Below are 24029 nucleotides of genomic sequence, written 5' to 3'. Positions count from 1 at the left end.
GCAATAGTCTAGCTCTATTTCTGCTTCAGTATTTTATTGTTTCATTTCGATGAGACCGAAAGAAACCGGTAACATATAATATCAGTTCCAAGAATAGAAGACGTCATTAATTAACAGCATTAATTAGGACAAATAAAATAGGGGTTTTTGAGGCCAAAAAAATACTTTGCCGGGTATTTAAAAAGTCGGTAGATAAACGACTTATGAAATCAAATAAACTGGTTTGCATTTAAATTAAACATCCAAGTCTATTCTATTAAAAACGACGTTATCCTTGAAGTCAAATTAACCCATGGCCAAATAAGCTGTCCTCCATTATACCTCTCTAAATCGATTGCACAAAAACCCCAGCAGTATATATTTGAATTTCTCAATTCTTTTCCCCCAAAGAGCCAAACAGAAATTTAGCGTAAGGATTTCATGGCTATGGTTCGACTGAGGTTAAATATAGCTTACGAAATGTTCTAATACAACATCCATAGCAATTGCCACGTAAGAGCTGAATGGAGAGGCTGATGTTGGCATCACTTAGATCGGAACAGGTCGTGACTCGTGACTAAGTCATCTGCTTTCGTCCGAAGAAGAAAAAAAAAATATTCCGAAACACGCAAGTGTAACGCAAGCAATGAAAGTGTTCCCTACACCGCAGACAAGAGCGACAGACTCACGCGGAACGCTCAGCGATTTCATACTTTCTTCTCGACAAAAAATTCACAAGTTCGTTTTCGAGCAGCCGCAATTTGAAAATAAAAGTTTCACATTGCAGGCTCGTGACGGTCGCCCTTTTCCCCCTCAAACTGGCTCAAGGAAAAAAGGGCGAGGAGAAGAAAGAAAAAAAAAACAAAATCGCCATTAATACGCACTTGTTAGCCCGGTGAATTCGCAATTAAAAATTCACCAAGAGATCTAGAACGAGGTTTCCTTGATTACTAGCCATTACGTTCCAGACAGTTTGAATGGCTTAATGCGAACCATTCAACGTTATAGATGAGCATGGCAACAACAAAAAACGAATGTTTGTACGATCAAATATAATCCCATTCTTTTTTTAGTTCTTTTGTTGAATTGACGTATAGAATTCAATAGTGGCCTACTAGTATATCGCCAAAAGCTATTACGCCATCTTTTTCGGTTGATCATTGATTCTGGCGAAAGCTTTGCGTAGTACACCGAGACGTTGGGTTCTCAGCTTTCTATTGATGGAATATATAAAGTAATAGCTGTTGTTGTTGAGGATGATTTCATGCGAAAAAAAGCAGTGAGACGATGAAATCAAGATTGAAATCAAGAATCAAATCTAGGTTGCTTTCACGTGTATAGTGCATCTATTGTAATTATGAAGCATTTGCTATCTCATCTGTTCTTTTATGACGTTCGCTGAAATGTGTTTTTGCATTTAGTTGTAAAGGAACTAAAAGTTGATTCGGGGAAAGAGTTGGTAGTCTATGACGAGTTGTCATGAATTGATTTCAAGAAACATATAGCGGTAAATACTCAAGGAAGCTCATCAGAAAGTAAAGGGTGTGTTCAGTAGAAAAGAATCAAAAATGTGTGTTGAAATGTTGCGTTAAAATAATTCTATATTTACTTCTCAACCTTCATACAAATAATTACGAATCAAATATGTTGTACAAGAATTGGTCGTCAGCAGAGGCATGGCATATGGTTTAGTACTGGATTAGTACTTTCTGGGTGCAGTGTAAACGTTGTTGTAAGGGGGTACTGGATACGTAGATGGAGTTGGGTATTTATCACTCATGTACGGAGTAGATGGATAGGTTGGTGGGTATTTATCCTTCATGTACGGAGTAGATGGATAGGTTGTTGGGTATTTATCCTTCATGTACGGAGTAGATGGATAGGTTGGTGGGTATTTATCCTTCATGTACGGAGTAGTTGGGTAGCTTGGTGGGTATTCAGCCTTGTATGAAGGGGTGGGTGGAGGGTAAGAAGGAGCACCCTTGTATGGAGCAGGGGCATAGTTGTCGCCGTACTTGGGTTCTCCGGTATATTGCACGTCAGCGACGTATCCGTAAGAATCGGCCTTGTAGGTGACAGTTTGAGTGGTGCCATCGGGAAGATAGACGAAATAGGAACCTTTAACGTTTCCATAGCCGTCACCAGTCTCTTTTTGGCCAAAGTCGTTGTACGAAGGGCCATCCTTTACTTCATAGGCGAAGTGGTAGGGTGTCGGAACCTATGAGGGAAGAGACCATATCACGACAGTTCATCAAATATATGGATCATCTCTGTCATACCAATATCTAGTAATGGCACTTACATTATAATCGTCGGGAGCATAATCTTTCTTGTTTTGATTGTAATCCATGCTGTAGTCTTGCTTGTTGTCTTTTTTGTAGTCCTGACCGTAGTTCATCGACTGGTAACCATCCTTGGCGTAGGGGTCCTTTTGGTATACTCCACCAGCGGCAGCAACGGCGAGAAGAGCGGCGAAAAGGAAAATCTTTATCAAATAATTAACAAACAAATGAGTAAAGACGAGCAATTTGTAAAGGACTTTTGAAAAAGAAGTTGCTTTACCTTCATGTTGAAGCTGTGATAGTTCAAATGAAACTGTGCTCTTTCGATGATTCGGTCAGGGGTTTATATACCCCGATTGCTGTAGGAATTTGCTTATCGCAGATCTCGGCTGGACTTGTTTCCGACATAAGCGGGGTCTGTTTCTGAAACTGGTGCACTAGCATTCTTTTCCACTTGCATTACACAACACCAATCTCATTTAAATCGACATGGGTGGACATATGCTGCTTACCTCTCTGTGTGCGAGAAAGTAGCCACTTCAAACCAAAAATACATCCAAAGTCATTTGTATCAATAAAACTGCTATATTTAGTTTGATTATTCAGGAATATGTTTTTCGGCAAACTAATTCAGGGCTTTAAATTCATGCGACTTGTTCGGTCATGCCTGTCAAGGATTGTTACGGCATAGGATGGATGCTGCCGCATACGTTTAAGGGTTAATCTTCATATGCTTTTTAGCTTTCGTTATATTGACGATTTATTTGTGAATATTATTCAGTATCAAAAGGACAAATGCCAATGTAATTCAATCATAAATCAAGTGCAAATTACACCATAGATCAAGACTTGCGTATGCAGTTGTTTCGCTCTGATCTCGGTCGTTTCGGTGAACTGCATTGCCATTCTAGCTGTAAAGAAGTTACACATCAGACGTTGATTTGCAAGAAACTTTGACCTTCCATGTATTTTTGTGACGAAAGGGACGACCGATGACGAAAACCGTCAGAAGCTTATAGTTTACAAGGCACTCGAAAAAGGAAGAATTTCGCTACCGTGCAGAACAGATTTCAGCAAAACGAAACGAAATGTTTCATTTCCAAAATTCGTGGGTGTTAAAAATAATTTATTTTGAAAATTTCTGTTACATCAGCATGCAGCAATCAACATCTGATTTATTTTGTATTTGAGAAAATGTCAAGCTTAAATACTTGTATAGTACGGTATTTTATCTCATCTTTCGCAAATAAAAGGAACACATCATTTTTATATCTCTCCTTTTTATTCATTTATTCTGTAATCAAATAATTAAAGATAAAATATGTTGTTCTACAAGAATTGGTCGTCGGCATGGCACGGCATAGTTAAGCACTGGATTAGTAGCGTTTTGTTTTTTCGTAAATATTTTTGTTAGGTGGCATTGGATAGGTAGATGGAGCTGGGTATTTATCCATCATGTACGGAGTAGTTGGGTAGGTTGGTGGGTATTGAGGCTTGTATGAGGGTGTGGGTGGGGGATAAGAAGGAGCAGCCTTGTATGAAGGAGTGGGTGGAGGGTAAGAAGGAACAGCCTTGTATGAAGGGGTTGGTCGAGGGTAAGAAGGAGCACCCTTGTATGGAGCAGGGGCGTAGTTGTCGCCGTACTTGGGTTCTCCGGTATATTGCACGTCAGCGACGTATCCGTAAGAATCGGCTTTATAATTGACAGTCTGAGTAGTGCCGTCGGGAAGATAGACGAAGTAGGATCCTTTAACGTTTCCATAGCCGTCACCAGACTCTTGGTGGCCGAAGTCATTGTATGAAGCTTCATCCGTTACTTTGTAGGCGAAGTCGTAGGGTGTTGGAACCTATGGGGAAAGGGAATCATATTTATAGACTATCCTGGTTCTTGTAACATGAAGTAATGAAACTTACCTGATAATAGTCGGGGGTAGAATAACCTTTCTTGTTTTGATTGTAATCCATGCTGTAGTCTTGCTTGTTGTCTTTTTTGTAGCCCTGACCGTAGTTCATCGACTGGTAACCATCCTTGGCGTAGGGATCCTTTCGGTATGCTCCACCAGCGGCAGCAACGGCAAGAAGAGCAGCGAAAAGGAAAATCTAAAAAAAAAATAATAATAATAATAAAGAGATGAGTAGAGACTAGAAATTTAGCAGGAATTTTTATGGTAGACGAACTACCTTTACCTTCATGTTGGGGCTGTGATAGTTCAAATGAAACTGTGCCTTTTCGGTGATTCAGTCTTTGGATTATATACCAGAATTGTCACTCGGTGTGGCCCGGGTTTTTGCATATCGCTCGAACTCGCTCCACTTTCCTAACAAGAAGGTTTAGTTTTAAATATGGTGCAACTACCCTTCATTCCGGCTACCATCAACAATTACGGCACCGACAAGTAATGATATCTATGGTCTTGACATGAAAGCATTTAGATTATGCCTTGATTAGAATTTGTATTTTTCGACCCACGTAAGTGGCACTCATTTGGTTCAGTATAGCCTTTCTGCATTTTGTATTCCTTCTGTGTATCTACATGTTTTGCGTGCTGGGCGTCTTGTCCAGCGATAAAAATTTACCTTTTACTTTTCTTACTATGGTTTATATTTAAAAAAAGGAAAACTTGAATGAATATAGGTATGGCATTGTCACTTAGCCGGTTACATATGCTAAAGAAAATCGCTCCTTCGTGCCGTTGCAAAGCGGCTGATCTTAGTAAAACAGTTTTCAAAATCGTGATTTTTGGTCGTTCATGTGTTGTAGTAAGAAAATAGTTCTAATAGTATGTTGTTCAATCGTACCATACATGTTCGGTGGGATGCATTTGCATTTAGGTGAAAAGAATTTGCAAAGTGGTACATACAGTTGCAACGAGAAAGTCACGTAACACAGGGGTCCAGCATAAGAAAAGACATAAACCAAACCGGAATGTATATTCTTAGACATATCTGGTGCAATTTGCGCTTTTAAGTTTCCAGCTTCTAGTATGTGAACATTTCCCAATAGCAGAAAATGGATTCATTTATGAAAATTAGGACAGACTTTGGCTAAAATTTACTAGAAGTAATTCAAGAGGCACTCAAACAAATTTGCTAGGAGGTAAAGCAAATTCACGATTGCTTTTAAATTGGAAAGTAAATGAAGCAATAACTAAAAATAGCTGATCTGCTAGGACGTGCTTTTATAACTATATGCCAATTCAGGTATATAAGCCTCAGAACGAATCACCGAAAAGGCACAGTTTCGTTTGAACTATCTCAGCACCAACATGAAGGTAAAAGTAATAGTGCACGAAACTTCCAACTTTGCTCTAAAATTTCTGGTATTTACTCATTTTTTTATTAATTATTTAATAAAGATTTTCCTTTTCGCTGCTCTTCTCGCCGTTGCTGCCGCTGGTGGAGCATACCGAAAGGACCCCTACGCCAAGGATGGTTACCAGTCGATGAACTACGGTCAGGACTACAAAAAAGACAACAAGCAAGACTACAGCATGGATTACAATCAAAACAAGAAAGGTTATTCTACCCCCGATTATTATCAGGTAAGTTCCATTACTTCATGTTACAAGAACCAGCATAGTCTATACATATATGATTCCCTTTCCCCATAGGTTCCAACACCTTACGACTTCGCCTATAAAGTAACGGATAAAGCTTCATACAACGACTTCGGCCAACAAGAGTCTGGTGACGGCTATGGAAACGTTAAAGGATCCTACTTCGTCTATCTTCCCGATGGCACCACTCAAACTGTCACCTACAAGGCCGATTCTTACGGATACGTCGCTGACGTGCAATATACCGGAGAACCCAAGTACGGCGACAACTATGCCCCTGCTCCATACAAGGCTGCCTATTCTTACCCTCCACCCACTCCTTCATACAAGGCTGCTCCTTCTTACCCTCCACCCACTCCTTCATACAAGGCTGCTCCTTCTTACCCCCCACCCACACCCTCATACAAGCCTCAATACCCACCAACCTACCCAACTACTCCGTACATGATGGATAAATACCCAACTCCATCTACTTATCCAATGCCACCTAACAAAAATATTTACGAAAAAACAAAACGCTACTAATCCAGTGCTAAACTATGCCGTGCCATGCTGACGACCAATTCTTGTACGGTACAACGTATGTTATCCATAATTATTTGATTAGAGGTTAAAGAAATAAAAAGAAGAGATAAAAAAATTATTTATTCCTTTTCTTTCCAAAACATGAGCTTGACAAAATGACTATACATAAAATACATAATGAATCGAATTTTGATTGCTACCTGGCGATTAAACAGAATAAATATTCAAAGTATTTTCTTTTAAACAGACCCTAGTTTTGAAATGAAGTTGTTCGTTTTCTTTTGATGAAACCCGTTCTCCACTACAGCGAAACAGTTTCCTTGTTTTTTCCGAGCACCGTTTAAACTATGCAAGTTTTATAGACACTTTTCGTTATCCGATGTCCATTTCGACACAAAAATCCATGGAAGGTCAAAGTTTCTTGCAAATCGACATTTGTGTAATCCCATTTACAGGTGAAATGGCATTGCAATTCACCGAAACTATGAAGATCAGAGTGAAATAGCCGTATACGTAATATAAAGAATCTTTGGTGTAACCTGAACTTGATCTGTGATTAAATGACATTGGTATTCGCTTCTTCGGTACTGAAGATGTACAAATAAATTCTCAACATAACGAAAGCTTAAAAGCATATGGCAATTAACTAGAAAACTATGCGGCAGAAACCATCACGCATTAACAAACCTTGACAGTAAATTATAACAGAACAGGTCGCAGGAATTTGTATGAATTGCAAGCAAGGGTTACAGCTATATAATTAAGCAAATATATAGCTATATTGTAAGGCTATAGCAAAGGTTTTCTGAATAATTTAACTAAATATAGCCGTTTTATTGAAAAAATGCTTTTGATGTAGCCATTTTTGGTTCGAGGTGACTACTTTCTCCTACACAGAGAGGTAAAAAGTATATGTCCAACCATGTTGATTTAAATTAGATCGGTATTGTGTAAGCAGGAGAAAAGCATGCTAATGCACCAGTTTCAGAAACAGACTGCGCTTATGTCGAAAACGAGTCCAGCCAAGGTCAGCGATAAGCAAATTCCCGCAAGAATCGGGGTATATAAACCCCTGACCGAATCATCGAAAGAGCACAGTTTCATTTGAACTATCACAGCTTCAACATGAAGGTAAAGCAACTTCTTTTTCAAAAGTCCTTTACAAATTTCTCGTCTTTACTCATTTGTTTGTTAATTATTTGATAAAGATTTTCCTTTTCGCCGCTCTTCTCGCCGTTGCTGCCGCTGGTGGAGTATACCAAAAGGACCCCTACGCCAAGGATGGCTACCAGTCGATGAACTACGGTCAGGACTACAAAAAAGACAACAAGCAAGACTACAGCATGGATTACAATCAAAACAAGAAAGATTATGCTCCAGACGATTATAATGTAAGTGCCATTACTAGATATTGGTATGACAGAGATGATCCATATATTTGATGAACTGTCGTGATATGGTCTCTTCCCTCATAGGTTCCGACACCCTACCACTTCGCCTATGAAGTAAAGGATGGCCCTTCGTACAACGACTTTGGCCAAAAAGAGACTGGTGACGGCTATGGAAACGTTAAAGGTTCCTATTTCGTCTATCTTCCCGATGGCACCACTCAAACTGTCACCTACAAGGCCGATTCTTACGGATACGTCGCTGACGTGCAATATACCGGAGAACCCAAGTACGGCGACAACTATGCCCCTGCTCCATACAAGGGTGCTCCTTCTTACCCTCCACCCACCCCTTCATACAAGGCTGAATACCCACCAAGCTACCCAAATACTCCGTACATGACAGATAAATACCCACCAACCTATCCATCTACTCCGTACATGAAGGATAAATACCCACCAACCTATCCATCTACTCCGTACATGACGGATAAATACCCACCAACCTATCCATCTACTCCGTACATGATGGATAAATACCCAACTCCATCTGCTTATCCAACGACCCCTTACCAAAACGATTACAAACCACCCAGAAAGTACTAATCCAGTACTAAGCCATATGCCGTGCCTCTGCTGACGACCAATTCTTGTACAACATATTTTATTCGCACCAACATAATTATTTTATATGAAGACTAAGAAATATATAGAATTATTGAACATACTTCGAACATAAACGAGTCTTATAGATGTATCAAATACCGTAATATCTCCAACAAGATGAACTATCAATTGAAATGAATGGACAGCTCGCAGCAAAAGCGCTTTTATCATCAATGCCGTTAATGTTAGACATCATCCAAAATCTTTTTTCCATTCGATGTTCGATAAACCTCATTGTTTGGATGTAATTTTGATAAGTTATTTATAAGAAACATACACATCCCACAATAATTTCCATTAACACGTTTTAACGACCAATGCTTTGGTTGAACGCCATATGTCGGGATTTCTGACCTGATTCATTCCTTGTGAAAGACATCTCAAGAGCATCGACAACAATGACGACCCAGGCTTAACACTTGCACATGGAGAGAACATTCCGTCCGGGGAGTTAGTATCAGGTTTACCTCTTATCTCTGTTGGCAAACGACACCACGCAATCCTGAAGTATTGGTCTGGCACAACGAAGCAAAAAAAAAAAGAAAAAAGACTTTTAGCTTTCAATTTCAACACACAAGGATCCTTTCTCTTGGTGTAAAAAAAAAGAAGAAAAGGAACACAGTAAAAAATACCATACATTTCTGGCATTCTGCTGTGTGTTTCATTGTGTTGTTTAACTATCGGTCGACAGTTGCCACTGGAGATGTTGTCGACTTGGTTGGGTCGTAAACTTGTTTAGAAACAGCTGATCCTAGTTTGTTATTGTCACCTCAACCGAGGATCAATAAACGCTCTATTCTTGGCCTCAACAAGCAGCCGCTTTTCAGATTAGATTGTCACTGCTTTTCCTCCCCCCCCCGTCTTCAGTGGTGGGCATTTGGCTTGTCGAAAAAGAACTGGCCTGTTAAACATTAGAAGGGCAGCACATGATGTCGATTTATTTTCGTTTCCTCCCACAATAAAATTAAAGCAGTTACACAGTGCTGATTGGTTTGCCCTATTTTTCTGTCTCTACGTGCTACTAATTAAAAAACGTAGAAATAGCCAGACAAAATTTAAGGAGAAAATTAAGAAAAAAAAAATATTTTTAAACATTCGATCCAAATCGACCCACTATCACTCTCCATGTGTGGATGAGTAAAGAAGGAAATAATGTCGACCAGTAGATCCAATAACCTTCTGGTTTACTTCCGAATTCAGCCTTGACTTCGGGTGACTGATCTGCATACTGGACCGCCTGGAAAGAAACAGACGACAGACGCGAGCAAAACACGCCCAAGGTAATAAAATTTCACAATTGACTTTAGCCTTGTCTTTTACGATGCATACCTTATCCCTGATGGCTAACAGCAGCCCAGGCAACGATTTGGCATCGTAACTACGACGTTCAATCAACTTGCGTACGTAAGGCGTTAGATATTGTTTCCAGTAACCGCGAATGATGGGCTGTTCGCCGTTCCTCAGTTCATTGATGATGGAACTTTCGCCTCCCTCGTTAACCAAATTCATTTCGGGTTTCAGAACTTCGTCGACCGCTTTGCAGATGAACGCTATAGCTTCCTCGGCTCCCATGAAGTAAGGATGACCCAGGACGCCTTTTATGGTAATTCGAGTTGTTGGATCACTATCGAGCATCCGTTTCATAAGATCAACGGCACTCGGATCGTTCAGCTTCTCCTCAGACAGGTGGAGAAATCCAAAAAGAATACTTCATCGGCTTTTCGTACTTTCACGTTCAATAGGCTATGTCAATAAAGTAGTGTTTTAAAGAAATGTTTTGTACTTGCTCTGTTGGAGATGAACAGGACCAAAGGGATGTAGACCATTGGAAAGCAAATATGCAAAGACGACGCCCAATGAAAATACCTGTTACATCAAATCTTGTGTTATTGTTAATGGATCTTATTCGAATTGAGTATAGATGCAGTTTTACATCAGAAGCCGGCGATAAATCCTCTGGTTTTAGTTCGTACTCCGGTGCTTTCCAACCTTCACGAGCCCTGCGAATATTCATGATGGAAAATGAAAAACTAATGAGAAAAAAAAATAATTTTAAGAAATGCATACCCTTCAACTTCAAAATTGGCTAGTTTGGCTCTGGGTGAAGGTTTAAGATCATTAAGTGTGGGTTCCTGTGAGCAAATAACGATGCTCTGTGGATTGATGTTTCCGTGGATGATTTTCTTATCGTGAAGGTAAGCAACAGCTCGAGTGATTTGATGAAGAACATCCTTGTGAGTGCCCACCGCTGGTTTAGCAGATTCTGGTTCCGTGTTCTTTCGACCTTCGACTCCCTTTAGAGCCAGAACTTCCAGCGTATCCGTAGATATTTCCGTCGCAATGTAGCTGTTAAGATTTAAGAGACACAGATACACAGATGAAACATCGAAAAGGTTTTTCATTTTTCAAAATAAAGAGACGTAACAAAAAATGACACCATCGTACTAGAATTCCTCGTCCGCTTCGGTGGTGTAATAACGTGTGATGCTCGGATGATTGATGTCCTTAAGGATTTTCTTGTCGACTACGCTAAGCGATTTTTTGGCCCGCTTAATAGTGACTGGAATTTTACCATCATAAAGTCCCTGGAAGACGAGAACTTCTACACTTTTGGCGTTCGTTTGTGCGGATTTGGGTAGACTTAATTTTCCGAGGGTGGTCCACTCTGGCTGATTCGGTGCGGCCATGATTAGCGCTATTGCGGTCATAGACTGCGAGTAGTTGCGATGGATCCACTGGCCTAAAAGCCAGTCCTGCGGTTCTCGCTAACTACCCCCTCTATCATCTTATTGGCTTCGAGATTGTCACGTGATTCCCGCTGCGCATCGCTGTTCCGCGTCCTTATCGCTGCTAGGTGTTAAGTCGCAATGGCGATTGGCTCTCCGTTCTGGAAATGGATACGGAAAATAATCACGGCGTTAGACTCGTTAAAATGCATATTAAACAGGATTGACTTCCATTATCAAAATGGAAAACGCAGAGGACTGCTTAACCTATTCATCAATGTTGGTACAGTTCAACTGAGGTCACAAGTACAATTGTAATTTTAGTTCTTACTCTATTCCTGTCGTTAGAATTTAACGCAACAATTTTGCGTTGGAGAGATTCCGATGCTAATCTATTTAATCTTCAGCATACTAGATACGTCAATCATGTTGAATTTAAAGCCATGTTCTCTGGTGGATTTGCAACAAAACACTAGTGGTGTCTTTGGTTAGACCTCTATCTATTTCAGGATCAGAAAGCCAAGGAAAGGACCCGCAACAATGGCACGCGGAGCGCAAGAAATAAAAGAAGTTTATTACCTTTTACCCTCCTTCCGTTTAATCCATTTGTTTATAATTTGTACTCAATTCATTTCTTCGGGGTTTTACTGCCTTCATTGAATGTAAGCTGACGGCACAACTGTCATCACAAATTGATAACATATCTCTTGTGTCTTCTGTTTGATACGTGTAGACCTTCTTCCGCTGGGCTTTTCAGATTGTAGGTGTTTGCGATGGGAACCAGCATTCACTATCATAGTTATTCGTTAACACCGATTCCATACACCTCTTCCATGTAGAAACCTCCTTGCCCGTAGATCTCCCGTAGAACACTTGACGTTCTCAAACCGACCTCTCATTAACCTAATTTGTTGAACTATGAATGATATGCATGAATACATAGACTCAAATTTAGACACTATCATTTTGCACTCGAAAGACAGATGGTTTAGAGTTAGCAATCTAGTATTTCACATCCTATCGTAAATTTGGTAAATTTCCCGGATTTAGTTCGTGCACGTACGCCGTAGGCTTCTGGAACATTTCAACACTTTCGAACGTAGTAACTGTTTTTTGGTATACATCTCTTAATGCTCAATGAGATCTTTTATGTACTGGAACACTGGGACGCAACCAGAAAAAATAAATAGACTTTGACGGGCACCGCTATTCTCTTTTTTCACTACTTTCCGCTTCGTACGTCCATAGTAGGGGAAGAACTTCGTCTAACTTGGCAAGTCCTGACTTTCTTACGTCGTGATTCAACTCTTATCAGCAATGGGCATATTAATTAGTAACAAAATGACAGCATCACCATGTCATCTTGATAACACAACATTTTTTTTTTTCAAAATCTGCTGTTGGTGACGAGAATGTTGAGTCATAGCCAAAGCCATGACGTATTCTATAGATAGGATTTACCTCCTTCTTGGAATGGCTTATACGGAGGATACGGACAAGTAGCAGTCTAGTGTAACTATTTGTCGGCTAGAAAATACCAGACAACGATGATTAGTAATTCAAATCAGTTACGTGCCTGTGTCGACTTTAGGTAACACGATGAGAATAGAATTTAAAAAGAAACAAATTGTCACACGGTAAATCGCCCATGTCTAAATCCGAGAGGTTTCGAGCACAGCCAACAATAATGTAAATCAATACTAGGAAAACAAGTCTGTCTGCAACTCACTTTTTTTTTAATCAGATAGCAATGAGAATTTACATCTATCTTTGACAAAATGCTATGGGATCAAGGTCGTTACCGTGTCTCACCGGTAACTGTTAAAGGAGTGGTGAGAAAATAAATAGGACAGAAGAAAACAAAAGGATTGGGCGGCTTTTTGATCCCCCTTCCTCTAACTTCTGATGCGCTCTGTTCCCTAAAAATTTGCATTTTCTCGCAATTGTCGAAACAAAAAGGTATACTCGCCTCGATAAATATGTGCCTCCTCCGAATGGCGGGAAAACTTAAGTATCGCTGCCAATGTATTGACGGAGAAAGAGACAAGTTTTCCCGCCATTCGGGGGGCATATTAATGGAGGCGACTGCACAAAGAAAAAAAAAGAAGGGCCTATGGAATAAAAAGAGAAAAACAATCACTCCAGGCGTCAAAACAATTAACCGTGCGGAATACGTGTGGACAAAAGCGCCATACATGCCAGTTATTTCGAAAATTTAGTTTGGTTAGCTTTCCCTTCCCACATTATGGAGGTTTAGAAAAACCGTGCAAGGTCCTTTTCTTTAAAAAGTTAAATACAAAAATATTGGCTACGCCTATCGTACCGCGAATGATATACATTTCGCCAATTTCCCACCAACTAACAATTCCATGTTGGTCAAGCAGGTAGGCAGCAGAAAGTGATAATATACATTATACAACTGCTCAATAAAAAAGTAGAATGTCGAGCAATGACACCCGCAATTCTTTTTCTATACTCATGCAATAGGTCATAGTTGTAAATGAGCATTTGATAGGATGCCCTAAATATCTGTACAACGATGACTATGAAAATGACAATGTAAAATGTAAAGAAAAACAATGTATTGAATGGTTGAGGCTATAAAAACAGTCAGATCACTTGAAACTTCAGTCAGGCTAAAACATCCACGACAAAACTTCAAAAGTGAATATTGGAAAGAGCTTCATTGCGAAGATATTTGCATGTTACCGGGTAAAAACAAGGAATCATCCCGGGCCAAGATCAAGACCAACGAGTTACTACATAGAGGATGAGATTTACAGGCTTTGAGAAGATAACGAGGGTTAGCCTAGCTGCAATCTAGTTAATATTAGTTTTTGTTTTTAAGTGCCACCATAAATTTGACGTCAACTTATTAAGCGTGGCGCAATTCAAAGTGGGATGCTTCATTGAGAGAGGCTGGGCCGAAAATACTGCAAGAGGCTTTGTTCAACTCGTTACTCTGTACAAATACTTTTGTTCGAATAATTCGGTACCTTGTTGCTACAATTGTGCGCGGAAGAGTTAAAAAGTTAAGTATCTTTTAAGTTATACCCAAAGAGAAATCCATTATGAGAGTCAACAATTCCTGGGCGTGCAGACCAGCCGATACGAAGAAATAGGAGGGTCATGGAAATTAAGACAGCAATCAGATGAGGATAAAAATGGACGTAGTCGAGCCCACATTTTGAAGTACTCCGATGATTCTGTTCTTCTCCTTTAACGACCCCACTTGGACTTCTGGGCGAAAATGTCAGCCCGCAGATTTTGGGCAAAGCAAATGCCGAGTATCTGGGAGAACAATAAATCGCAACGTCAATTAGCTCATGGCTATAACGTAAAAAGGCGGCAATTTGGCAGCGGTGAATTACTGACGATATTTCCATAGATCAATTCAACGACGAATCTCCAAATTTACATACCATTTTTAAGCATTGTCTTGCCAGTCCCGGAATACAACTTCCCCATGCTTTCCTAATAAACTTTAAAAATTACCTGTAAAAAGGCTATGCCAACAGCCACACCGGCCACTACTAGGAGATTTCTTTCTAGCCACTCTTCTCCTGCTGGAAGGCAGCCTTTATCGTTGATGATTTTCGCCACGTCATAATTCTAATGATATCAAAGGGAGGAGTGGAGGTTGTTTGAATAACGTATTGGCGCGTATCAATGGAAGATGGAAATGGAGAAAATAGATCCGTAACCATTAAGGGTCCCCAGCACCAGTTCAAGCCACCGAAACAGGGATACATACCACGACCACCAATGTATACTATAAATACATCAGTTCGTTCAATACTGCCACCATATGACCTACTATCATGCCATGCAAAAAACAAAATAAACTCTGCAACTTACCTCTTTTAAAATGAAAGGCCCTAGTTGTCAAGTCTGATCCTAAAGATAGTTACATTTTTAGCATTATATGATATCACTAATACCTGGAGGATGGCGATACCCACTGCTGCTCCGGCAACTGGAATAAGGTTAACCTCAACCCAATCTTCCCCTGCCCTCAAACAGCCCCGGTCGTATACAACCATGCTCCGATCGCCTGGCTGTACATTACCAAGCAAAACAAAATTGGGTTTGAAAGAAGATAGAATTACAGATTCCATATTATGCACCAAATACCACTTATGTTAAATTCTAGTGCTCCTGAAGTGAATGGTAGGCGTGAGCTTAGCAGAATACATAACGTGATAGTATGACTTGAGGAATACCACGAAAGAAAAAAAAAGGATCCCGTCACTGCTTCATTTGCTAAAGTAAATTGTCGGTGCCATAGTTACCCTGCTAACCACTAACCACCAAACCCATGAATTTGCGAGAGAAAAGCGTCAAGGAATATCTAATCAATTTGAAGGAAGTGTGGAAAGGACAAAATATTTACATAATCCGGTTTCCTAACGTCGTATCCACACTGTTTGTTTTTTATAATTTCCTGGTAAAAGATAGATACTTGTTAATGAATACAGACAATATTGTAACACTCTTCATATCTTTGAAAAATGCTTACATTTGGTTGAGGTTTGCAACAACTAAAAGGAACACCACAGGCTTCTCGACTTCCCACTTCTGCAGATGAGCAGTTGAAATAAATGTTTCTATCCCAATCCTTAGGGCCTTCTATACCACAGCATTGAAGCTATAAAAGCAAAGTTAATAATAGGAAATATAAACATTAGAATATGGATGGTAATACCCATCCTTCCTGTATCCAATCAATCAAATTTTGTTGATCAGGGTCATCACGATAATGTACAATGAATGCCTGAAAGCCTCCTGTGGCTTGTTGTTTTATCTAAACAAGAAGAAACATTGTTTAGAAAATACAATAAGGCTTAGAGTCAAGCTAATATCTTACCCAATCTTTAAATATAAAACCTAGAATGCCAGCAGTCATTTCGAGCAACAAAAGGATTGCAAGAAAGATTGCATACTGAAAACAATGAAAAAGAGATTACAAAATGCAACACACTTATGATAATCAACAATCATACTGCTGAAAGAAGAACAGTGTTTTCTCTGAGTGCTCCAACACAGCCTGTGAATCCAATGATGAAGGTAACGGCTCCAGCAACAATCAGAATGAATGCTGGATCTAAAGCCACGTTTGTAAGTCTTTGCAAGTTGCTGAATGTATCTTTCTCTGTCCATGCCCAGATTCCAACAGCCATGATTCCAAGCCCAGTTAGCTGATTTGAGGCAAGTAGAATATATGTAATTTCAAGTAAATACAGGTCTTTGTTTGCAGATTACTTACCCAGAATATTACATTGAATCCAAATATGAGATACTTCAGGCAACAACTGACTTCACTTTGATCACGCCGATACTTTCTGTTGGTGGGCATTTTAGTTGAGATGCTCACAAACAATTCGATGCCCTAATTTTCCGACATTTTGCTATCAAACGGTTGCATCAAGGTTCAATGAAAAAGCAAAAAGTACATGTCCTCGGGCTGCTACTTTTTATTATTTTCTTTTCACGACATAAGGTATCGATACGAAAAGTTTATCAGCCGAAGAATCGATTACTCCGAATTTTAGTTTTATCGCAAACATTTCTGGATTTTTTGTTTTTTCCTGTGAGCCGCATTTATAACAACCACGCTGGTGCATGCATCGAATACATATGAAAAAAATATATATATAATAAAACAAAAATGAATTTTTAGTTCAGGAAAATTTTCTTCTGCTGCTCAATGAGGCGGCTGCCCCGGAGTATTGTGATAGCAGATTATTTTGGTACGCCGCAACATTTCGTGATTTTTCATTAATGCTATAATCAACATTACTACATATTTAATTTAGAATTATTTAAAAAGTAAAGCTAGTGGAACCAGAGACAAGGCAAGGTAACGATTGCGTGGATTATGCCTACCTCGATTACATGAAGTGCGATGTTATCTTATTTACCTACCCAGCGCAGTCGTGTCTAAGAGGTTTACGGTAGACTACAGGACGAATCAGGTATTTTGTAGTAGTTGTCCAACATTTGTAGTCTGTACCAAAGCAACTCAGTGACGTCAATCCCCGTTCGCCTTTCATTCGAAAAGGAACTCAGTTGTCCGGGTTGTTATTGGAATGACTGATGAATGTAAATCTGCGTTGCAATGATTTTAATTGGCTGTTTTTCACTCCGGCAGCGCATCTTTCTGTGTGGAATCACATTTTATTTTATTTTTTTAGGAGTGAAGAAAGAATAAATAGAAAAAAAAAATTAAGTAACTTGTTGCGTATTGATTACGTTGTACGAATGAGGTAGGCAGATTCTTCTCAAAGCTTTACATGATAGCTACACTCGTCTTTTTTTTGTTGTAATTTTCTACTGTCTGTGGTCTTGTGATGAATGTATCAACGAGTTCAATCAAAATGGTGGATAACGAGACAGTTTATCGCCTTTACTGATCTGCGACATGACTGACGCAACATGACGAAAATCCATTAGAAATAAAATGTCTTTACAATGTCATCTTTTCCCCTCTATATAATTTAGTAGTTAAATACGGTGGTAGTAGTTGAGTCAACGTGAACGAAGAGGAGTCTTCCGTTTGAACCGAGAAAGAGATCCTTAGACAGATTCCGGAAAGTGTATAATTTCCGACCGAAAACGCTGAGAAAATGTCGAAAATGCCGCGTCATCATTTTCAACACTAGAAATACAAACATTTTTGAATAAAAATTCAAATCACAACTTACCACGTTCTGCGTTTGTTATATTTGCCTGTTTATTTTGAGTTAATGTCTCTCGGTGTTTACTGGAACGGTGTCATTCCCTCAAGTTTCCATCTCAACAATACGGTCACGAAAACCTCGAGTGTACGTCACACAGTCGCACGAAAAATGCGAACATCGTTATTTTGCGTCATAATTTGCCAAATCCGTTAGTTACCGCAATGTTGAGTGAACTTCGGGGATCATCAAAAGAAAAATTCGGTCTTCGTAGACACTGCACGCCAACGCATCACGGGAAGCTGACATGCCTCGTTGATTTCGATATTCAAAATACACTTTACGTAATGCCACTAGCGGATGACGTCAAGAAGGTGGTGTTCCTCTGCTTTATCATACAGCCATCTCACTATTTCTAATGTCATAACGGCTTAATAGATTCAATCTGACTCTTGTAAGGCTGTTCCATAAGCAAAAGAATTTTATGGTTATTAATCAAAGAGGAACAGTCTCCTGTGCTATACTCTTTCGGTCCAGTTGTAAGGCTCTCCTCTTTACCATTACACCTTTCTCACACTTTTTTTTTACTTAATAAAATAATTTTATCTATTCGCTACGCTATATGCGTTTGCTTTTCTCTTTGAAACGACACCAACCTGAGGACGATTTTGATTTCTATTGCCTCGGTAAATTATAGCCACCAATTTTTACGTAGATTCAGCATCTCAACTGTGGAGACCGGAACGAATTTATTTAACTTTAAGTGACATGTTATCCTCGTAGTAAAAATAGGACTGTCCCACTTCTTGATGTCCACAAATTAGTCCACCGCCACACCTGTGAATAGACATTTACTGTTAAGTGTAACTAACTCCTTAAGCCTTAAAATTTAGACGTATAAAACAATTTGCGTGACGAGATTTGAACCCTAGCCTTCTGCATCACAGCCGCTTTTCATTTTGCGATGTAGATAAAAGTTGAAAGCACTCGGAAACATTCAAGTCATTGCTCATCTCGTTTATGAGTTGTAGTTATTGTGCAATGTTGTTTGTCATTTTATGATATTGCTTTTTGGTGAGTTTCTTCTTTTTTTTAGGATCATTTGAACTTGTCTGAAAACCGTTGCCCTTGAACGTTTTTCTATTAGGTTTGACAAATTATCTCACCGGTTCCCTTTCAAAAATTTAGTTACCCCACCTCATATTTTTCCAATGTCTGGGCAGTTTTTCTGTTTCTTACCTTGCCTCGTTCTGACGGGTCACTAACCCCCAAGGGCTACATTTGGTGCATTTCATCGATTTTTGGGACACTTATTAAAAGTTATGCAAATTGGTAGGATTGAAACATTTGGCACAAATTCGCCAAGCGACACTTAAACATAAGCTAAGCTGGTAGTGTTAGGTAAAAAACCTTCGTTGTGCGCAATGTTGCCAGCATGAACAATAACGTGTAAGTTTTTAACAAGTGGATCGTCAACAGCAACAGGTAAATTTCGTCACGCGTGTAACCATCTTGTACGCTTTCGCTCTATTGTCCTTTGACAAAAGACATTTTGAGTTGCAATTTTTACGCGACGAAGGATGTACCCACCGACCGATCGTCTTTTTTTTCGGGTAATTCTATAACAATTTGTAACAACTGAAACGTACGGCCGTTAGTTATGTCTTGTCTAGACACCTACAAGACTCCGTGAAAGTGCGATAAAGAATTTTCACGACGGTTTTATCACGAAACGACACATCGCACTTTACAATCATCTTCAGAGGCAAGATGACTTTTAAATCGACTTTGCCTTAGGTAACTCGTTTGATTTAAAAAGAATTAAATCTATATCTTTTTGTGTTGAATGAGTCGTGGATTGTTTTCCTTTTTTTTACTACAAGTTCCACATGATAGCTAACCGGCATGCAGGACGGTACAACTCGAAAAAACAAGTCTAAAAATGTTTCAACTTGTTTGTATGAATGAAGACAGCTTTCGAAACGGAAATCAATATCGATGTCAATAGTCTGATTAGCAAAAGGAATCTGTCATTTGGTATTTGAGTTGACTTGATTTCTATTCCAATACCACGGTCCTATATATGTATAGTATTGGCACCCAATCAAAGCAGAACAGGAGGAAAAGTAGGTATACCATGAATTATACGGAGATTCGAAAGACAACTCGTTACGTTTTAAATATATGTTCGTATCAGGGTTGTTGAATATCATCAAAAGCCGGTTTTATGAAAGCTTGTGTAGCTGCTCAAAGTTTTCCTGAATGAATACATTGTCGAGCTGAAGGGATGCGCTTCATCGCAAGCAAGACATTGTATTTACGATAAACATCACAAGGTTTTGTAAAAAAGATTGAAAAACAAAGAAAATGTACGCAGTTAGATGAAGCAAAGTATTCATGTTATTCAACATATGTCGTAAATTCTATCATTCAGTGGTTTGGATAAGAAAAAAAAAATCATGTACAAGTAGACCTAAGGTAAAAGTTTGAGATCTTTTCTTATAAGAAATTACCAACAAAAAATAAACGGTGCTATTTAATGCAGGGAAAAACAAAAGAGGACAACGGCCATGGACTTAACCGATTTGTGTGGCCGTTTTTTCCTTTAATGGAATGGCACATAGTTTTTTTTTTTTTTTTTTTGCACGGGCACAAAGTTTGTATCGGCAGTTTGAAATGCAATAGTTAATGAGACGCATCGAAACGCAAAGGACATTGCTCCGGTACTGTATATAACATACACACATTCACGGTAGGCTTTTGAGGCGTTAAATGGTGGGATCCGCGTGATTACGACGACATTCCATGGCTCAAATGTCGTCCGAAGAAAAGAAAACAAAATGAGAAAACATTCGCATTTTAGCGAAAATGATGTTTCAAATCAATGATTCAAAAGTAGAAATAAAATCCTATTAAAAACAGACGTAGAATAGAGCTAGTAGAATCAATACATTGCGGAGGTCTATACCCGCTTGTCTGTCCGTCCATCTTTTTACTGTAAAAACAAAGGCCTGTTTCGTCACAAGGTTATACATTTTGGTATTCCTGCACACAGCCAAGTGTGGCCATTGCATCATTCAATCGTCTTTGGATTGTGGCTGAATTCGAATCAAAGATGTTCATCAGATTCGGTAATGCGAACGGTACTACCGTGGCAATTTTGATTCGATTCCATCCGGACAATGTCCGCTACCACAGTCCTATGTGTGCGGCTAGAAGGATGAAAAGTATGTTGATGAGTTTGCAGGTATACAGTAGTGATAAAGAGTCAAGTCGTAGACGACAGACAAAAGAAGATGGCAGTAGACCGCAAAACGGTTGGCCGGGACTATGATTCAATCGTCCTTGGGTGGCCAAACGTAATCACAATTTCGATGTGCCGTTGAAGAAGCCCCAACCGCACGAGTCGATTGTACTCGATATTCTCGAAGCGTATCATCCTGTTTGGTCACCAATTCCCTTTTTTTTCCTTTTTTTTTTGTTATTGGATTTGTGTGGAACACACACGGACATGATTACAACAGTGCAAGTAGATAAGCTCTGCGGCTTCATCGATTGAGCGAAACGTTTCCTCAATCACACTCACGGTTCGCAAATCTCAATAAAATTCTGTCCCCAAATTGCAACTGTTTTCCTCTTTAGTTTCATACACCGTGCCATCGTGCTTTCGAGTCTATTTTCATACAGTCGTTTACCGAAGCATTTCTTTGTTTCAACTTAAAATTCGGTCGAATGTGACGTTCGACTTGAACATTGTCTTTCCACTGACTTTTTAGATGCGTCAAATCAAGTAGAATGCACACACTTGTGCAACTTGTAAAGGCAAACAGGTAGATAAAATTAAAAAAAAATTAATTTCGTATCATTCAGAAATGTCACCCTACAACACACAATATGTAATCACCATAATGCGTATCGCAGATGGACGTCGGGTACGTACAACTTACTCACGCTGCACTACTTAACATCGTAAATAGCTTTAATAACGAGCACCCAAAAGTTTCCACTTACGGCACTTGTGGGCTTCTGTCCGACGTGGCTACCTGACTGCAAATAACCTAAAAAAGGGAACCTAGAGCCCTCACATATTAAAAGCGTGATTTAATAGCTCAAACGTCGTTGTTTGTCAAATTTGTTTTCTATTCGTGAGAGAGAGGAAAAGAAAAGATTTTAGGTGGAGGGATTTCTATTCACGTCCTCTTATCAATTTAGGTTCTCTTTTCCTTAGCTCTATATAGGCGGGTAATTGGATGATGGAAGTTTTCCAAAATAAAAAAGAGGTGGACCAGTTTCGGTGGTTGTTTGATGGATGACACACAAAGTAGCAAAGAGAGCGATGACCATCTACCGACAAAGTGACGCTAAATTATTTGTAGCAAAAACTGATTATTTTCTAAACAAATATTTTGCCTGCAAACTTGCTCCTGGACTTTGGCAACAGGCACAGGTCGTGTGTTTTGCCTAACAACCAGCCCCAGTGACGAAAGAAATGAATCTACTATACAAATGCAAACACAACCGGTGCTTCCTCCAGCACTTAAAAACGACAGATGGTCTCTCCCTTTCTCTCTCTCTCTCTCTCTCTCTGTCTCTCTCTCTCTCATTATATACTTAATAATAGAGGCGAAATATGCATACAAGAAACTGACAGAATGAGATTCTTTGAGTCAGCATCATCAAGCACAAAATAAAAAAGAAAAGCCGAAACGAAACGATCTAAAAAGCCAATTCATAATACCAAAACAGCCTCGTCAAAGAAGAAGGTCTTTAGCCCTGGTGTTTCTTCCTTTTTGCCTGACCATGTAACATCCATTCGTTCCTGTTTGGCTCCGGACGCATACACCATTGCTGTCCCCCCCCCCAAAAAAATATATGCATGCATAACAGTCGTGTTTAATCTTCTTCAATTTGACATTTTTAGACAAGATGCGCTATGAGTTATGCACAGCATAGTAATATAATAACAAACTGGACACGTTTGGTAATTGCTGACCATATTTTAAAAAAAAAAACAGAAAAATGTTCCCGCTATTAAACCAACATATCATGACGGTAATGGTGTTTGATTCTTATCTATTAAACATCTATACCCTGTTTCAGTTAAGTTCAGCCAACTCGCTATCAAAGATTAAATCCCGATAATAAAAAAAAAACACAAAACCACAAGTAATTCCAAAGTGGAACGGCCCCACCTTGAAGGAGGAAAAAACAAAACAATAATATACACTATGAAGGATAAAAAAAAAAAACCTTTCCCTCCCATCACCACCGAAAGAGAGGAGGAAACAAGAGAAAATCCAACAACAAAAACAACCATGAAACAAACTCAAATCCAGATTCAAAATCATATAGCATTTTCCCGTCGAAGAGGAGGAGCCCGCAACAAAACGCGTGGGATCCGATACCACCTCAAGCCACCCTGTATAGTTAGAAGGACATCATCAGTGAAAAAGAATCCAGACCTCCCCCTTTTTCCTAACACACACACACTTGTGTGTGTATGTGTATATCTCCACAGTCGAATGGGTTTTCTTTTCCTATATCGTATTATATATGTAGCCTACACTACCTCCACTACCTCGGTGGATGGTTTTTAAAACACTGGGAAAAAAAACAAAAGAGGAACCGAAATGACCAAAACAAAAGCCAAGAATAAAAAATGTGAAAAAGAAAAACAAAGAAGAGGTTCCCTGTATCCATGGTTGAAGCTCAATCAGGTCAGTGGCTTCCGTAAGCGTCTTGCAGCATCGACGGAGGACGGAGTTGGACGCGCGCGCAAAAAAAGGGGGGAAGCCAACAGCATTTTTGTGCGGGATCAAAACAAGAGAAATTTTGAAAAGTCGAACGGAGAGAAGCGGAGGAGAGGGGAACAAAACAAGTAGCGTCGAAAACGGAATGCCAACATTATTGCGGATCGTTAACCGTCTCGTTGGCGGCCGCGGATCGTTTCCGAATTGTATAGGCGGAGAGAGAGAATGTGGGACCTGTTGTTTCATTTCTTTTTTCTCCTTCTTCAAGGTGCTCGGTTGGCCAGTGACCGAATCACGTGACTAACAGCTTGTCCCAGCCGAGCAATCGGTAGACGGGGGGACAAAAGGGGGCGTCCATGTCGTAATATGCTGCTGGTAGCGCTTCTTGCTATTTTTGTTATTTTATTTTCGATATTTTCTAAAACGTCTTACAGAGAAAAGGTAAGCAAAAACAAAGCAAAAAAAAAAAACAGGGCGGC

At 39.5% G+C, this 24029-nt stretch overlaps 5 protein-coding genes across 10 annotated transcripts; 1 reads left to right on the top strand and 4 right to left on the bottom strand.

Annotated features, from left to right (window-relative positions):
• Positions 1-1562: 1562 nt before the first annotated feature.
• LOC116929252 (adhesive plaque matrix protein) lies at positions 1563-2566 on the bottom strand. Of its 2 annotated transcripts, XM_032936439.2 has the most exons (4): positions 2542-2566; positions 2282-2464; positions 1791-2197; positions 1563-1748 (listed from the first exon to the last, which is right to left on the bottom strand). In XM_032936439.2, the coding sequence occupies exons 1-4, from the start codon at positions 2545-2547 to the stop codon at positions 1679-1681; spliced, it is 666 nt and encodes a 221-aa protein (XP_032792330.1). In that variant the 5' UTR covers positions 2548-2566; the 3' UTR covers positions 1563-1678. The 2 variants fall into 2 exon arrangements, with proteins under 2 accessions (XP_032792330.1, XP_032792321.1); XM_032936430.2 differs by having other exon boundaries at positions 1563-2197.
• A 968-nt stretch (positions 2567-3534) lies between these two features.
• LOC116929244 (adhesive plaque matrix protein) lies at positions 3535-4560 on the bottom strand. The gene is made up of 3 exons (XM_032936413.2): positions 4449-4560; positions 4176-4361; positions 3535-4108 (listed from the first exon to the last, which is right to left on the bottom strand). Exons 1-3 carry the CDS (start codon positions 4452-4454, stop codon positions 3638-3640), a joined length of 663 nt encoding a protein of 220 aa, XP_032792304.2. The 5' UTR covers positions 4455-4560; the 3' UTR covers positions 3535-3637.
• A 936-nt stretch (positions 4561-5496) lies between these two features.
• Positions 5497-8458, top strand: LOC116929224 (adhesive plaque matrix protein). Of its 3 annotated transcripts, XM_032936407.2 has the most exons (5): positions 5497-5533; positions 5618-5803; positions 5873-6148; positions 6227-6273; positions 8268-8458. In XM_032936407.2, exons 1-5 carry the CDS (start codon positions 5528-5530, stop codon positions 8335-8337), a joined length of 585 nt encoding a protein of 194 aa, XP_032792298.2. In that variant the 5' UTR covers positions 5497-5527; the 3' UTR covers positions 8338-8458. The 3 variants fall into 3 exon arrangements, with proteins under 3 accessions (XP_032792298.2, XP_032792282.2, XP_032792276.2); XM_032936391.2 differs by lacking the exon at positions 8268-8458 and having other exon boundaries at positions 5873-6465; XM_032936385.2 differs by lacking the exons at positions 5497-5533; positions 5618-5803; positions 5873-6148; positions 6227-6273 and adding exons at positions 7442-7474; positions 7552-7734 and having other exon boundaries at positions 7819-8458.
• An 846-nt stretch (positions 8459-9304) lies between these two features.
• Positions 9305-11262, bottom strand: LOC116929204 (serine/threonine-protein kinase/endoribonuclease IRE2). The gene is made up of 6 exons (XM_032936361.2): positions 10843-11262; positions 10465-10743; positions 10331-10397; positions 10181-10263; positions 9727-10105; positions 9305-9634 (listed from the first exon to the last, which is right to left on the bottom strand). The coding sequence occupies exons 1-6, from the start codon at positions 11103-11105 to the stop codon at positions 9485-9487; spliced, it is 1221 nt and encodes a 406-aa protein (XP_032792252.1). The 5' UTR covers positions 11106-11262; the 3' UTR covers positions 9305-9484.
• A 2428-nt stretch (positions 11263-13690) lies between these two features.
• On the bottom strand, positions 13691-16619 carry LOC116929209 (tetraspanin-5). 3 transcript variants are annotated; one of them, XM_032936380.2, is made up of 9 exons: positions 16390-16619; positions 16127-16321; positions 15991-16065; positions 15829-15927; positions 15643-15771; positions 15517-15567; positions 15065-15181; positions 14619-14735; positions 13691-14414 (listed from the first exon to the last, which is right to left on the bottom strand). In XM_032936380.2, the coding sequence occupies exons 1-9, from the start codon at positions 16477-16479 to the stop codon at positions 14343-14345; spliced, it is 945 nt and encodes a 314-aa protein (XP_032792271.1). In that variant the 5' UTR covers positions 16480-16619; the 3' UTR covers positions 13691-14342. The 3 variants fall into 3 exon arrangements, with proteins under 3 accessions (XP_032792271.1, XP_032792270.1, XP_032792266.1); XM_032936379.2 differs by lacking the exon at positions 14619-14735; XM_032936375.2 differs by lacking the exon at positions 15065-15181 and having other exon boundaries at positions 16390-16617.
• Positions 16620-24029: the final 7410 nt, after the last annotated feature.

This window comes from Daphnia magna, linkage group LG1, assembly GCF_020631705.1.
Source record: "Daphnia magna isolate NIES linkage group LG1, ASM2063170v1.1, whole genome shotgun sequence".
In the NCBI taxonomy this organism is placed as follows: Eukaryota; Metazoa; Arthropoda; class Branchiopoda; order Diplostraca; family Daphniidae; genus Daphnia; species Daphnia magna.
This window is presented reverse-complemented; position numbering and strand designations above follow the sequence as displayed.

Excerpts from the sequence above, each read along its gene's own strand:
- LOC116929252 (XM_032936430.2), bottom strand. Across the intron at positions 2,198-2,281 it reads ATGCTCCCGACGATTATAAT|GTTCCGACACCCTACCACTT; the intron begins GTAAGTGCCATT and ends CTTCCCTCATAG.
- LOC116929244 (XM_032936413.2), bottom strand. Across the intron at positions 4,109-4,175 it reads CTACCCCCGACTATTATCAG|GTTCCAACACCCTACGACTT; the intron begins GTAAGTTTCATT and ends CTTTCCCCATAG.
- LOC116929224 (XM_032936385.2), top strand. Across the intron at positions 7,735-7,818 it reads ATGCTCCAGACGATTATAAT|GTTCCGACACCCTACCACTT; the intron begins GTAAGTGCCATT and ends CTTCCCTCATAG.
- LOC116929204 (XM_032936361.2), bottom strand. The coding sequence starts at position 11,105 with ATGACCGCAATAGCGCTAATCATGGCCGCACCGAATCAGCCAGAGTGG. Across the intron at positions 10,744-10,842 it reads GAAGCGGACGAGGAATTCTA|CTACATTGCGACGGAAATAT; the intron begins GTACGATGGTGT and ends AAATCTTAACAG. Across the intron at positions 9,635-9,726 it reads TGTTAGCCATCAGGGATAAG|GCGGTCCAGTATGCAGATCA; the intron begins GTATGCATCGTA and ends GTTTCTTTCCAG.
- LOC116929209 (XM_032936380.2), bottom strand. The coding sequence starts at position 16,479 with ATGCCCACCAACAGAAAGTATCGGCGTGATCAAAGTGAAGTCAGTTGT. Across the intron at positions 15,772-15,828 it reads ATTGGATACAGGAAGGATGG|CTTCAATGCTGTGGTATAGA; the intron begins GTATTACCATCC and ends TTGCTTTTATAG. Across the intron at positions 15,568-15,642 it reads GTTGCAAACCTCAACCAAAT|GAAATTATAAAAAACAAACA; the intron begins GTAAGCATTTTT and ends ATCTTTTACCAG.